The sequence below is a fragment of the Astatotilapia calliptera genome, chromosome 17 (assembly GCF_900246225.1).
Source record: "Astatotilapia calliptera chromosome 17, fAstCal1.2, whole genome shotgun sequence".
NCBI lineage: Eukaryota > Metazoa > Chordata > Actinopteri > Cichliformes > Cichlidae > Astatotilapia > Astatotilapia calliptera.
Genome location: NC_039318.1, coordinates 37286895 through 37300128, shown reverse-complemented (window position 1 = coordinate 37300128; position 13234 = coordinate 37286895). Strand labels below are relative to the sequence as shown.

The 13234-nt window shown below is 42.0% G+C and overlaps 1 protein-coding gene across 5 annotated transcripts in view; it reads right to left on the bottom strand.

The window, feature by feature from the left end:
* Nucleotides 1–13234, bottom strand: part of hmcn1 (hemicentin 1) — an 87328-nt gene that overhangs the window by 46780 nt on the left and 27314 nt on the right. For all 5 annotated transcript variants that reach the window (XM_026146195.1, XM_026146197.1, XM_026146196.1 and 2 more), the window contains exons 7-17: nucleotides 9727–9847; nucleotides 9323–9586; nucleotides 9070–9214; nucleotides 8362–8483; nucleotides 5367–5636; nucleotides 2588–2729; nucleotides 2357–2484; nucleotides 2113–2226; nucleotides 1788–1946; nucleotides 858–1049; nucleotides 675–770 (exon numbers count right to left, since the gene is read on the bottom strand). In XM_026146195.1, coding sequence (XP_026001980.1) covers nucleotides 675–770; nucleotides 858–1049; nucleotides 1788–1946; nucleotides 2113–2226; nucleotides 2357–2484; nucleotides 2588–2729; nucleotides 5367–5636; nucleotides 8362–8483; nucleotides 9070–9214; nucleotides 9323–9586; nucleotides 9727–9847 — 1753 coding nt within the window. The remainder of the gene's footprint in view (nucleotides 1–674; nucleotides 771–857; nucleotides 1050–1787; nucleotides 1947–2112; nucleotides 2227–2356; nucleotides 2485–2587; nucleotides 2730–5366; nucleotides 5637–8361; nucleotides 8484–9069; nucleotides 9215–9322; nucleotides 9587–9726; nucleotides 9848–13234) is intronic.

Here is a 13234-nt window from a genome sequence, read left to right as displayed (position 1 = left end):
CTGAGATGTGCTGACAGGTTTTTTTTTAGAGACAAGAGGCTTTCTCTGGGTTAGGGTTTTCTAATTGTGCTGTCATGAACTTTAACATTTAACATACAGACTGCCGAGTCTGATATGTTGCTTCTGGGTTTTTTGCAATCTCTCTGAATTTTGCACAGTTTGACCTCAAGATGAATTTGCTGGGAAGTCCACTCCTCAGAAGAACACGCACCTGAACGCACCAGCAAACTGCCAAGACTTCTGATTTTATAGAGGTGCTCAGACTTACTTATAGGATCAGGTAATAAAGTGCTACCTCTCCCCTCACATTCTGTGGAAGCATTAAGAATGTACTTTCTTTTATCCCATGAATGTTGTGAGGCATGTTGTCAGTAGGGAAAAGCTGCAGTAGCTGAAGCTGCATAACATCTGGGTGGGTCTTTGCCTTCTAACCTTTGGCCTACATATAAGAGCTCAGTGTGTTTTCCACTAAAGAGAAGCTGTGAAACAGAATTAGAGAGTTTACAAGGTTCTAACAAACTCCCAAGATGCACAGGAAGCTTCAGCAGCCATGAAACCGATATGTGTGTGTTTTGAGAGCGACGGAGCTAACTGAGCGATTCGGAGGTTACGGTGCTAGACCAGAAAAATATAATAGTATCAAAGAAATGAGAAATTTAATAAGCTTTTCTTACCTAATCCAGTCACAGCGACGCTGGCCTGGGTTTGGATCTTGCCAAACTGATTCTGGGCCTCACAAATATAAACCCCCTCATCCCCCACCCATAGGTCTGAAGGAAAGAGGGACATTAAGGTATAAAATAACTGTATTTGTTTCAGTCATCTGTAAATTCATATACAGCTTAAAAAAATCTTACTGGTGATCTGTAGACGCCCTTTGCTCTGTGAGATAGTGCCATGTGTGCGAGGCCTGTTGAAAAGTGGCGAGCCGTCCTCTCTCCGCCAGGCGATCTCTGGTTCAGGGTAACCTCGGGCATAACAGGGCAGGGTCACGTTGAAGCCGATGTCCACAGCCACATCCGACGGCTCTACGGTGAACTTGGGTGCAGCTAGAGCGGTGAAGAGACCAAAAAGGGTAGAAGATGATCCACGTTAAAGACAGTCTGTCCGTGCTTTTTGCATGTTTTGGGTTAGTTACCGATTCTAGCGTACAGCTACTGCGGACAGTTTGCACAATTAACCTTGCAAACATGTGAATCCACCTCTGTACGACCTTCTTAACTGCAGGTGTAAACCAAACACTTTTTGTTCTTGGTCTGGTAAAGAGCGCATTCATATATAGCACATAAAGACAATGTTTCAAGGCTCCAAATAAAGCGTTGCCAGGATTCAATCGGTGCTTCTATTGTTGTCTTTGGCATGAAGATATGTCACACTCAGGTCATCTAAGTAAAGCGTGTGTATAGTGTAAAATATGTGTGAAGGTACAAGTATTTTAACAACACCATCTTCAGGGAACATGTGCTTATGTCATTTATACATCTGGCCCTGAAAAAGGTTTCGCAGTTCTGCACGAGTTCACCGAGGGGATAAAGTCCCAAACAGAGACGACTACCCACAATTCCTCTGAGTTTGCTTCTGTTTAACAGATTTGGATTTCAATTTACTTTTGTTAGTCTTCCTGAAAAGAAAGTAAGAGCTGTAGCTATCCAATAGGACTGGATGGTAAAAACAATTCCCCCTTAAAGCAAATATTAAAGCTGAAAACAGAAGCAAAGACAGAAAACCTCAGTCGCACGACATTAGCAACATGCAGCACAGGAAACAGAACTTGGTCCCGCTCTCACCTCCAACGCTCAGAGAGATCCGTCCTGATGCGGTGCCAGCAGCGTTGACAGCCAAGCAGGTGTAATCTCCAGCGTCGGCATTCTGGGTCTCCTTGATGGTCAGCGTCCCCCCCGATGTGTCCACCTCCAAGAGGGACGATGGGCGGAGCTTTGTGTGGCCTACAAAACAGAGCAAGTACAGCAGCGTAACAAAAAACAAGTGTTTTGGTGAAAAATCTTTTTCTGTGCGTTGAACTTATACATAATCCAAACTGATTGTGGGAATATGTTGACGGTTTCCATTTTTCTTTATTTTCTAAACCTGTCACGTCCTATGAGATGCTACCTTTGTACCACCAGATCTCAGGCTGGGGGATTCCAGATGCTGAACAGGCCATCACAGTGGCTTCTCCAACACCAATAAGAATCTCGCTGAATGCCACAGACACTACAGGAGACTCTAGAAAAACAAAAAATAGAAAAACATCAGTACCATAAAGAGAATCAAGGGCAATGCAGTGCACGTGATACATAAAATATATTAGTAAATGTTGTGTTTGCTTCCAGTGTCTGTGAATGTGTGCGCTCACCCATGTAAGTGAGGATGGAGGTCACTGAGTGGGTCCCAGCCGGGTTGCTGGCCAGGCAGCCATACGCTCCTCCATCCTTTTTCTCCATATTTTTTATAACCAGAGAGCCACCGGGAGTCATCCTGTGTCTGAAAAGATCGACATTTATTCTATGCGCTGAAAAATCTGAGTTGTATAATTAATATAAAGACGAATGATTGATTCTGTTTGTGCGAGAGGAAATCAGTTCACCTGCTGGACGCCGTGATGAACATGCCGTTGTGGGTCCAGACCAGGCGAGGTGGAGGATAGCCGCTAGCCGAGCAGCTGATCTGCACATCGTTTCCTGCCGTAAAGGTCTGATTGCGCGGCTCTACTGACACTCTGGGCACCTCTAGAATAAAAGACAAGTTGCTAAAATGAATCGCCGTCTTATTCAGTCGCAGGCGTTACTGCAGAGCGATTGGCTGCACTGTCTGCAGTGAAACACAGTCGTGGACAGATTCAAGGAAAGCAGTTTGCGCTTTGAATGAGTCCAGCTTCAGTCAGACGTCGTAACAGTGCATAAACTTTTATTGTCACCGTAGTGAGAAGAGTGACAGCTGATATGACAACCATTAGTGTTTCACAGGACATCTTTCACCCTCACATTCTCGTTTTTATTGGTAACACAGGAGGGAATACTGAATCTGGACCCAGAGAAGCTGGCCATACAGAGATTTTCCAACTGATTTACGATGTGTAACTCTTCTCTTTAAGGGTGTGTTTTCTCTACTCTATTCCCGCTGCTACGATCACGTCCAGTTTCTCCGACCTTTCCGACTTCAGGAAAATCCGTCTAAGACTTCCTAATGTAGAGACTTTTCTGAAACATCAAATCTGCGTCCCTGCCAGGAACTTGCTCTGGCTTGTGCGCCATCAATAAATTACTTTATGAAAGGTTAGCTGAGGGAATACACTTAAGAAAATGAAGGCACACACACACACACACACACACACACACACACACACACACACACACACACACACACACACACGTTGGGTGCTTCAATCACCACATTTTAAAAGGTATACAGCACATTTACCAAATGCTGTCAAGTTTTGACATATTAGAACTTTGACTTGAGAACAATTTGACTTTCCATTGTGAAAAACATCTTAAGGACTGGAAAACACACAAGATCAAAGGAAAGCGTGCCAGAACAACTACAAGGCCTCTTCTCTGTCTTCACTTGCCTCTTATTCTCACAATGTCACCGGGGACAGGGGACAGCAGAGAAACTAGGACAACCATATCGACAAGCCTCTCCCGAGCCAGCAACAGATGTGATACGTCTGGGAGAGGCTTGTCTCCAGCAGTCCCTTGATCCTCTCCCACCTCTGCGTCATTCATCTGCCTTCACTCCCTCTCACGATGTATTTATCCCGAGTCTCCTCTTTACACGTCTTCCTCTGACCCCTCTGTCAGACTGCATCTACTATGACTACATCTGTGGCTGTCTAATTTTGAAAAGGCCATGTATGCTAATGACTCACTGGCAGTATCCAAACTGTAGACATCCAACTTACAAAGAGTAGTATTGTAAGTCACAACTCACAAAGCTGGACACACGAACACTTCGCCCACATATTTCTTTATCTCTGTCCTCCAACGACTAAACAACCACAAAGCGACGACTGCTACACAGCTGTGGCAAGAAGTCATTAAAAGCCCTATTTTTGGCTGGAAACTTTGTCTGACAAGAACCGTTTGAATAAGGCTTAAAAACAACACTCGGATGGTGTGACATGTTGCCATTTAAACAGGTAATTTGTGGAGACACAACAGAAAAATCAAAAGAAGAAAAGACATTTTAAATTAAGGCAGACGGCACAGACACACTCCCAAGTTCCACTGTGCAGCGTCCAAGTGTTGTAAGCTGTCAGCAGACTTGGCTTACTTCAAAGTGAGACTAATCACTAGGATGGGTCTGTACAGGAGTAATTAGGAAACCCCCAGGGCCTGCTAACAGCTGTTTGGTTTTTTTTACAGAGAAAATAATATGCAAAAAAAAGAAAGAAAGAAGCAAAAGGAGTAAAACAAATAGCAATAAACAGGTTAAAATAAACTAGTGACAAAAAACAAGCAGGTGGAGATATTAAAGAAAAGAGAAAAAGTATCCAGTTAAACAGTTTTTGGGTCAACTGTGTAGGTCGTCACTCAGTGAGACGAGCCAAATGACAGAGTTCCTCTCAAAACCTGCCTGAAGCGCCGGCTTCAAATATTCACTTAGAAAGACAACAATTTGCTCTGAGGTAAGATCACAAGAACACTTTAAATTTAGGTCTAGAAAATAAAAGCCACTTTGAGTAAACGGCTCTCCTTCTCATTTAAAAAGAGAAGAACGCCAATTTGTCTTCTTTTAAAACCACTGAAGCCCAAGAAGTAAAGCATGCGGAGAGATTTAGGCTAACATCGTGCAGCATATGGATTTTGAATTTTCTTCTTCTCTGGTCGTATAGCCAAGCAAACACAGGATGTTCATCTGGACAGATTGAATTAAGGAAAGAAAATAAGAAAAATTCTTCACTCATTCAGACTTCCTCAATTCCTTTCTCAAATGTTTCTGGCTGAGATCCTGTGCTAATAAGTGGATTTTAGCAGCTGTACCGCATCACTGTTTCCTGCCCAGGTGCTGGCAGACGCTCTGTGGAGCTGGCCAGATAGATAGCAGCACTCTTTCATCCATGCAACAGTGTTCCCGACTCATGTCAGTGAAGCGTTAGGAACACGACTATAAGTCCGGAGATGGAAAACTCTACTTCAGTGTTGCCTGAGAGTCAACCATAAATAATTTTCACACATCTCATAAAGCGAAAGAGTGAAATATGGGGAGCAGGGGAGGGAAGGGAGGCAGGGGCACTTAAGAGACATATATTTTAGAAAAGTGGTTGTGTTCGCTGAGAATTGCAGGTGCAGGTACAAAGCCACACAGACCATCAGCAGGTTAAAACCTAAGAACACACAAAGACATAAACACACGCTCCTCACCTTGTACAGTGAGGTAGAGCCGCTCTGCAGTCACCCCTCCCTCATTTACAGCGTGACACTCGTACCAGCCAGAATGATCCGGGGTTACGGCGGACACCCGCAGCGAAAGGTTGGCGAGGACGTTCACGCGTGGGTCCAGACGGGCGTCTTGGCCTCCTCTCAACCAGGTGAGGTTGAAGCTGACGGTGCTAACGACGTGGCAGGTGAGGACGGCCCGGGAGCCCGGGGAGGCAGTTACGTTACCCTGGACTGTGACGGCTGGAGGGGGCTCTGTGTGAGTGTGAGAGCAGGATGAACGAAGGTTGTTGGCAGCAATCGAAAAAACGTGACATCATAGAATAAACAGCAGTTCAGAGCAAGTGGTTACTTTCTTTGTGACACTTACGTAAGTAGCGACAAAAAGAATCCAATCATGGAAACTGCCCTGACTTTTTTGGAGTCAAGTTTTTTAACCTAAATTTTCTGCACGTGCACAAACTACGAGTTATTGGTCGACTGGTCAGAAGCTGTGAAACACACAAATGTTTGCAAACAACCAAACAACCAAACGAGATATGAGTTACAGATCAGACAGATAGACCAAAACTACAGAAATTCATATATTTCTAACGGTCAAATAATACAGGATGTACACGTGTATTGTTCTTAGCCTCTGGAAATGTATTCCTTGATGTCCTCACACGCCTGAGCAATAATTTATTGTTTGCCTGTTTACAACATTTGCTCAGTCTGATTTTCTTCTGAAATAGATGTGCAAAGGTTTTTTGTTATTTTTTGAAGCACTTGCACATCAAATGATGTCCAAAGTTTGTCAGATCTTATATCCACCAAACTTGCCTGTTGTCCGTCTTTTGTCGCGTCATCATGTCAAAAACAGAAATCGTGTGAGCCTTGCCGTGTCATCAATCATTTTCTCAGTGTGGAACCACAGCTAAGTAGAGAAAAGGGTAATAAAAGGAAAAGTAGAAAAGAAATGGAAGATGTGGCGGTGGAAGCTTTGGCTCTGATAAAGGGAGGATGCTGGGGATTTCAGAATAGCTCTCTGGGATTAGGATGACATAAGTTTGGCAGCAGGGGCGGTATTATGTGTTTGCATGTGTATAAAAAACAGGGCCCTGTCATCCTGTTCAGAGTATAGCTGGCTCACTAACAAAGGTTGGACTTGTGGCTGAGAGGGGATTTATTTCATGAAATTTTAGGGACATCATAAAAGGCAACAGTTAGCCGCACTGAGCTACCTCCGCAACTTTGAACTGTAAACACAGCAGGTCAGTCAGCGCAATGAGTTACGCTCATATATTACACAGGACCCTGTCTGGCTTCTTCTTTTGCTCTTCTGTTTCACAAAGCGTCTTTCAACCTTCTCCACCCAGCTTGGCAATAATCATGCAGATGAAGCTCTGTGAATTCCACAGAGACGAAAGTTTCTTGGAAAGAAAAAACTGGACAAAAAAAGATGGAATGAATTCAGACTCATGTGTGTTTGTTTCTGGTATCTTACGACAGGACAGGTTGTGTCTGAAAAATAAAAACTCTGCAGAGAAATTTGGAAACATAATTTTTATTTTGCCCAGTGGTGAGACTAAACATATACTGTAAATCACTGTATGATCCCTTCTGGTTCTGTCCTTGCTCAGGGCTTAGAGTGATAAAATTATCATCCAAAAAATGATTTACGTGATCTTTTTTCTCGTTGTGGATAACAGTCAGTTTCTGTGGCTCAGCTGCTTTATCAAAACTGTGCATCCAAGTCAGTGACCAAACCAAACCATCAGTGGAATGTTTTTTTCCTTGAACATCCTGCAGCTTAATTGCAGCTTTATGTTTTCTCATCTTACACTGTAGCCACAGCTCATTTCTTTACAAATGACTCACAAAAACCATACCATAGGCTCCATTACAAACCTGCACTGAGGCATGGATTACAGCATCATGTTTTACGCTCCATTAAGTTACATTAATCTTGCCATCGTGCAGTGTCTCTGCATGGGCTCGACTGCAGGAGAAACTATAAACTTTAGCCCATGTTGACTGCGACATAGATTCCAGCCATAGGTCCATAGCTTTTGTGTGTGTGCATGTGTGCATTCATATCTTTGTGGGGACCAAAATCCCAGTCCTAATCAGTTTGAAGGCATTTTTGAGACTAAAAATGTGGCTCTGTTAGGGTTACAATTAGGTTATGGTTAGGTTTAGGGTAAGGGTTAGGGTTAGGGCATGGGGCTAGGGAAAGCATTATGTCAATTAGATGTCCCCACAAGATATGAATACCCAACATGTGTGTGTGTGTAAACCTGCTAAGCATGACATATACCTGCTGCTCCATTTCACTCAGTAATAACGTGTTGTTTTCTAAACATTGCCCTGCCAGCAGATCGATCAGACTTCATTTACATCTGTTGACAGTCTAATGCTCCCCAGCCTGTAAGCGTTCCTGGCCAGCAGCCATGGCTCATTTAATGTAGTGATGGAGGGTAGCTCACTAATAATTACAATAACAATAACACAGCAACACAAATTCTGAGAATTACTTTAACTTAGTTTATCATTTTGTTGTATTGTCATGCCTCTCCCACACTGCTAGAGGTAGTTTATACTTGCATTAGACAACAACTAGCTTACAGGCAATAAAAGCTGGCCCGGATTAACCATCTCTCGCTTCCACCTTGGTTCGACTCTCTTTTGTGTTTGTGTTGTGAATTCTCTTTTGTTTAAACAAAAATCTTCTAGGTTCTCATTATTTGTCACACATCTAAAGCAAATTTGTGAAAATTGGAGGCTTGTCCGTGATTTGTGCCTGAGATCTCTGACGGTGAGCCCAAAAGATCCCGGACGAGCCCCCATTTATGTTACTTCCATAATTTGTAATCCATAACATGAACTAGAGACTCAGATCATAGTTTTTAAAAACAAAAGTCTTATTTAAACGACTAGAAAACGTTAAATGTTTTGGAGCTGGTGTTTCATGATTTTTGTGCAATAAACTTTTGTTTACCTGATACATCCAGAAAGGTCCGAGCTCGCCCTGTTCCAGCGCTGCTGATGGCAATGCACTCGTAGTAACCCTCGTCCTTTAGAGTTACCTCGGCTATTTCCCATAATGCACTGTCAGACTCACTAGAATGACAGAGTCACAGGAAATTTGTGAAAAAGTGTTAACGACCAGCAGATTTACTTTATTTTTTGCTTTTTAAGAATCCTTTTGGTACTCTATCAACTCATCTCTGTAAAATTTAACTGAATTTAATCTCGAGATGGAAACAAAATATAATAGTTTTACATCCTCCAGCATGTCCATTATAATACATCTGTTGAGGACATTATACCTTTTCTTACAAAGCCTGGAAATGTAGTAACAATTAAAGACATTAACCATAACCAACAAGCCACACATAGCCAAAATGATTCATAAAAACACCCTGAAGGTGTTTAGGTCTTTAACGCTTGCCCCAATAAAGATGACTTTTCAGAGGTCACCTGTCCCTTAATGACCAGTTTTGAGATCTGAGTAAGCATATGGTCTGGCAAACATTAGAATAAATTTAGGGTTTTTTCATAGGTTGCAGAAAAGAGCATGACTCCAAATATAAACGACAACAGATTGAAAAATCAGTCTTCTTTGAATCACAGTGGTCCTAAGCAGAATGTGTTAATCTTAACACTTAATAGATGATATTATATTATTTTGACAGCTGCTGCTCACCTGAAAAGTTGGTCCACCCCAAGTCTTCCTCCATCCCTGCTGAAGCGCAGTGTGAAAGGGATGAAACTCTCTACCTGGCATTTGATTATCCCTCTCTGGAGGTAGTAACCATGAGTTTTGGCTGGCATCAGCACCTTAGGAGCATCTAACGGGAAGATAAAGAAGCAAATGAAGTCAGGAAAATTAATAAGCAAATTGGTAGGAAACCTTTTATATATCCATCTAAATATGATTAATAATATGCATCACTGACCAGGTACAATATTGGAGAAGGAAACACTCGAGACTCTCTGGAACAAGAAACCGTCGCGGTCATATCCTGTCACTCGCAGGAAGAAGGCCTCGTTGGGTGGTATGAACTCTGTGATGTTCCAGAGGTTGTACGGTTGACGGTCCGGGTAGTACCGGATTGGCAAAGTTTTGATCACTGTGCCAGAGATAGACAGGAGCTCCAGCCTGTCAGGTCGAGCAGGAGGAGAGAGTCCAGTGGTGTTCAGAAGGATATGGGTGGGAATACCTGGAAAATCAATATGTGTTGTGTCCTCATGTGGAATATTCTGACATCTCAAAAGATGAAAGCAAAAAACCAGCAAGTACAAAACAAACAAACATCACATCCTGTTGTTTCCAAAGTTTTTAAATGTTTCCTTTACCGACCTTGAACTGGCCTACTGGATGTCTTTTTAAAGTCCATGGTGGCTTTCCTGGAAAACCCAGCTCGGAAGTCGATGGTACTGAGACCTGAGATACGGACTGAGTGCCTTCCTTCACTTGCGGTCTGTATTAAAAAGGTAGAAGTGTTTTAGGTCCATTTGTTTACCAGATACTGTCTTTGAGGTACCAAGAATTCTTAATGGATAAACCTTTATTCTTAAATTTCAGATGTTTGATCCAAGCTGATCCTTAATGGCGATATGATTTATAGCAGCGGTCCCCAACCTCCGGGCCACGGATCGGTACTGGATCTGTTTGGTACTGGGCCGCGAGAGTTGAAGCTCGGGTGTGAAATTTATGGTTAACAGGGATTTTATCGTTTTTATCTTTAACTCGGTTTGCCTGGGTCTTTTCCTGTGTGTTATGAATACATTTGGTACTGGTACTGGTTTTATTTTGTTGTATTTATCCGTGACGCCTTAAAGGCAGGTCCGTAAAAATATTATTGGACATAAACTGGTCCGTGACGCAAAAAAGGTTGGGGAGCGCTGATTTATAGGAATCACCAAAAGGCTGTTATAGTTAACTAAAACGAAACTAAAACATTTTAGGCTTTTGAAAAATATAAAACGACTAAAACTAATTATTGAATTTGGAAAACCTGATCAGCTGATCAGAACTCATGAAACTATAATAGCTCAGATTCAAACAAATGAAGAGGGCGTGGGTCATCAAAGGCAGTGCTGAGTGGTGTAAATGACAGACACAGCATTGGGAAGAGTCTTTTGTATGCCAACAATCCCCCACATGTACAGACACGCCACTGACAAAGCCACTGCTAACAGCCTAATATCTTACATCTCAATCGGGAGATGACCTATTTGGTCTAAGAATCACTTTAAACACAACGACTATAATCAGAGAGCAGGTAATTGCTCATGTGGTCCTCATCATGTGGAGGTGATTTGAAGCTTTGAAAAATAGAGACAGAGTAATTACAATGAAGTATATGTTGGTGAGAGGTGGAAACCCCTCACCTAAGGTGAAACACGCCGGTGGTGTCACAGACACTGAGTCACAGGGCAAAACAAGGCACGCAAACCTAAACTGTCATTTGCAATTGCCTGAAATCAAAGAGAGTTTGTGATTTTGCTGCATTTATTAATGACTACGTTCTATCTGACGTACAGTAAAGAGAAAACTACCAAATAGGATAGTGCAGAGCTTGCAGGCAAAGATGAGCACAATTATGAAACTATAGGTGAAATTGCTCAGATAATGAGGGGATTTGGTTCAGCCTCAAAGGCTAATGCCTGCATTAAACCCACCCTACTGGCTGCCACAGCATTACACTTGGTCTTTAGTTGGTTGTAACTGAGGGGATAATTAGGAGAGAGGTTCTTCAAAGGTCACTCCTTTAGAAAAGGCAAAGAACAGTGAGTGCAATTAAAACCACTCCCATTTCCCAATTTCACACCCACCCATACAGACTGACCTGTCCAGGCCTGAATACACCAGCGCTTAGCTGAATCAGATCTGTGCTGAGACATTTATTTGCTTTCTGGAGAATCACTGATTGGATTCGTACGCAGAGCTTTAATAGTTTTTTTTATTGGTTACGACTTTAATTCATTGAAAAACTAAAGCAAATGTGCAGAGACTGAAGAAGTCGTTGGGTGAGTGACATTAAAAACAACGTTCACATGAACAGAACCAACTCTCTGGGATTTCCTTACCTTAAGCATGCATCTATACAAAAAACAGTATAATTTGAGCGTATGCCTTTGTTGCATCCTATAATTTCTTAGTAGCTGCATCTGGTTATAATGTCAGTTTATTTTCTTTGTGCGAGTCCTGTGATATACTGCAAGCAAATGAGTCAGAATGACTTTAATGAAACACCAATTTAGGAAAAAAGTGCCTGGGGAGGCTTTAAGCTATTTTACATGCTTTTCAAATTAAAACTTTATCATTCCTATCATGGGTTACAAAATTCTGTAAACACACTCTTCAAAGTAAGCATATGGAAAGTCTGCACTGTAATTCATATCCCTAGATCCCTTTTTTGTGCAGTAGATATGTGGTGCTGACAGACAGCTGTACCACAGAGCTCTAATGCTGGAGCTCCTTACTGCTGGTGATGGCTTTAGATATATCTCTAGATATATAAATTAAAGCATTTTAGCTTAGGGTTAGCCACTTGTGAATGACAGCGACCTCACAGTTTGATTACCTTATGTGCGTACAGAGGTGGCGAAGTTTGCTTTTAGTGCAAACTGAATTTTTTTACAGTATGTGTACATGATCTTACCTTACAGTGAAATAATTAAATTCAATTAAACAAAATTGAGATTAATGTTGCAAGAATTATGTGAAGAAGCAGGTGCTGATAATTGGGTGAACCTGGCTTCAACACATCACTACTTTATCCAATTAAAGTCAGATTAAAATGGATCAAATTCCTTTTCACACAAAAATCTGTGGTCTGGGTGTTACACTGGGATGTCATGGGCCATTAGCGTTACAGAAACCCAGCATGGTAGAATAGCTAAATCCCCCTCAAGTATTTATTCACATTTCTTTGGGTGCCCTGGGAAATACAGCTACAGATGACAAGGAGATATGTATGTCTAAAAGCCTGTTAGAGTGATGTGGGGAAAAGCCACTTTCCGAAAGGAAAAACAAGATGTTTTGGGAGTTTAAGCTGAGCAGCGGATCCCTGAGTCTCTGAGGGAGAGAATTAGAGGACTAAATGTGTTGGGGAGGGGAGAAGGACGGAAAGAGGAAGGAATATTCAGTAAGTGACAGAAAGGGAGTGAATGATAGAGTCGGGAAGGGGGCAGCAGCAGAGGCGACTGGATGACATGATTAAGACAGAAAGTTGCTGTCTCTCTTTTTTTGGTGTCTGTTTATATCCATCAGCACTTCTATAAACACAGATCACATTGGATGAGTTAAGTCAGCACAGAACTCAAAGCTTCCTGAGAGCTTTTTAAGCAGATATAAAACAGAACACTACAGATGATTCACCTTAGCGCATATTTCAATCTCAGAGTTTCACTTACCAGTACCCCCAGTAGAGAAAAACAAATATAAGCAACATATTAAAACCTGGAAAGGTTCACGAGAGGTAATTCTGTGTATCAGGGAGTGTTTTCTCTGTCACACAGAAGGAATAAGGAAACAATCTGAAAAGAGACAGACCCCAGCAGTGGCTTAACCTGTGGGTTAGCTGCAGATACAGCTGGAAAGGACTCGTTTTAATTTCTATTTTGCCTAAAAAACAAAAGAAAGAACTACAAAATAGAAGCATCGTATATACTGTGGAATATCATGTAATATAAAAGCCAGAGAGAGTAATATCGCACCAACATGTAGAAAAAGCTACAGCAATACAAATGTTCCACCCATTAATGCTCTCTCATCGCTCATATGCACCTCCCAGAGTTTGATGCACACTTTTTTATTAGAGGAAGCGCTGAGTCGACATTTTTTCCACACACGCAACAAA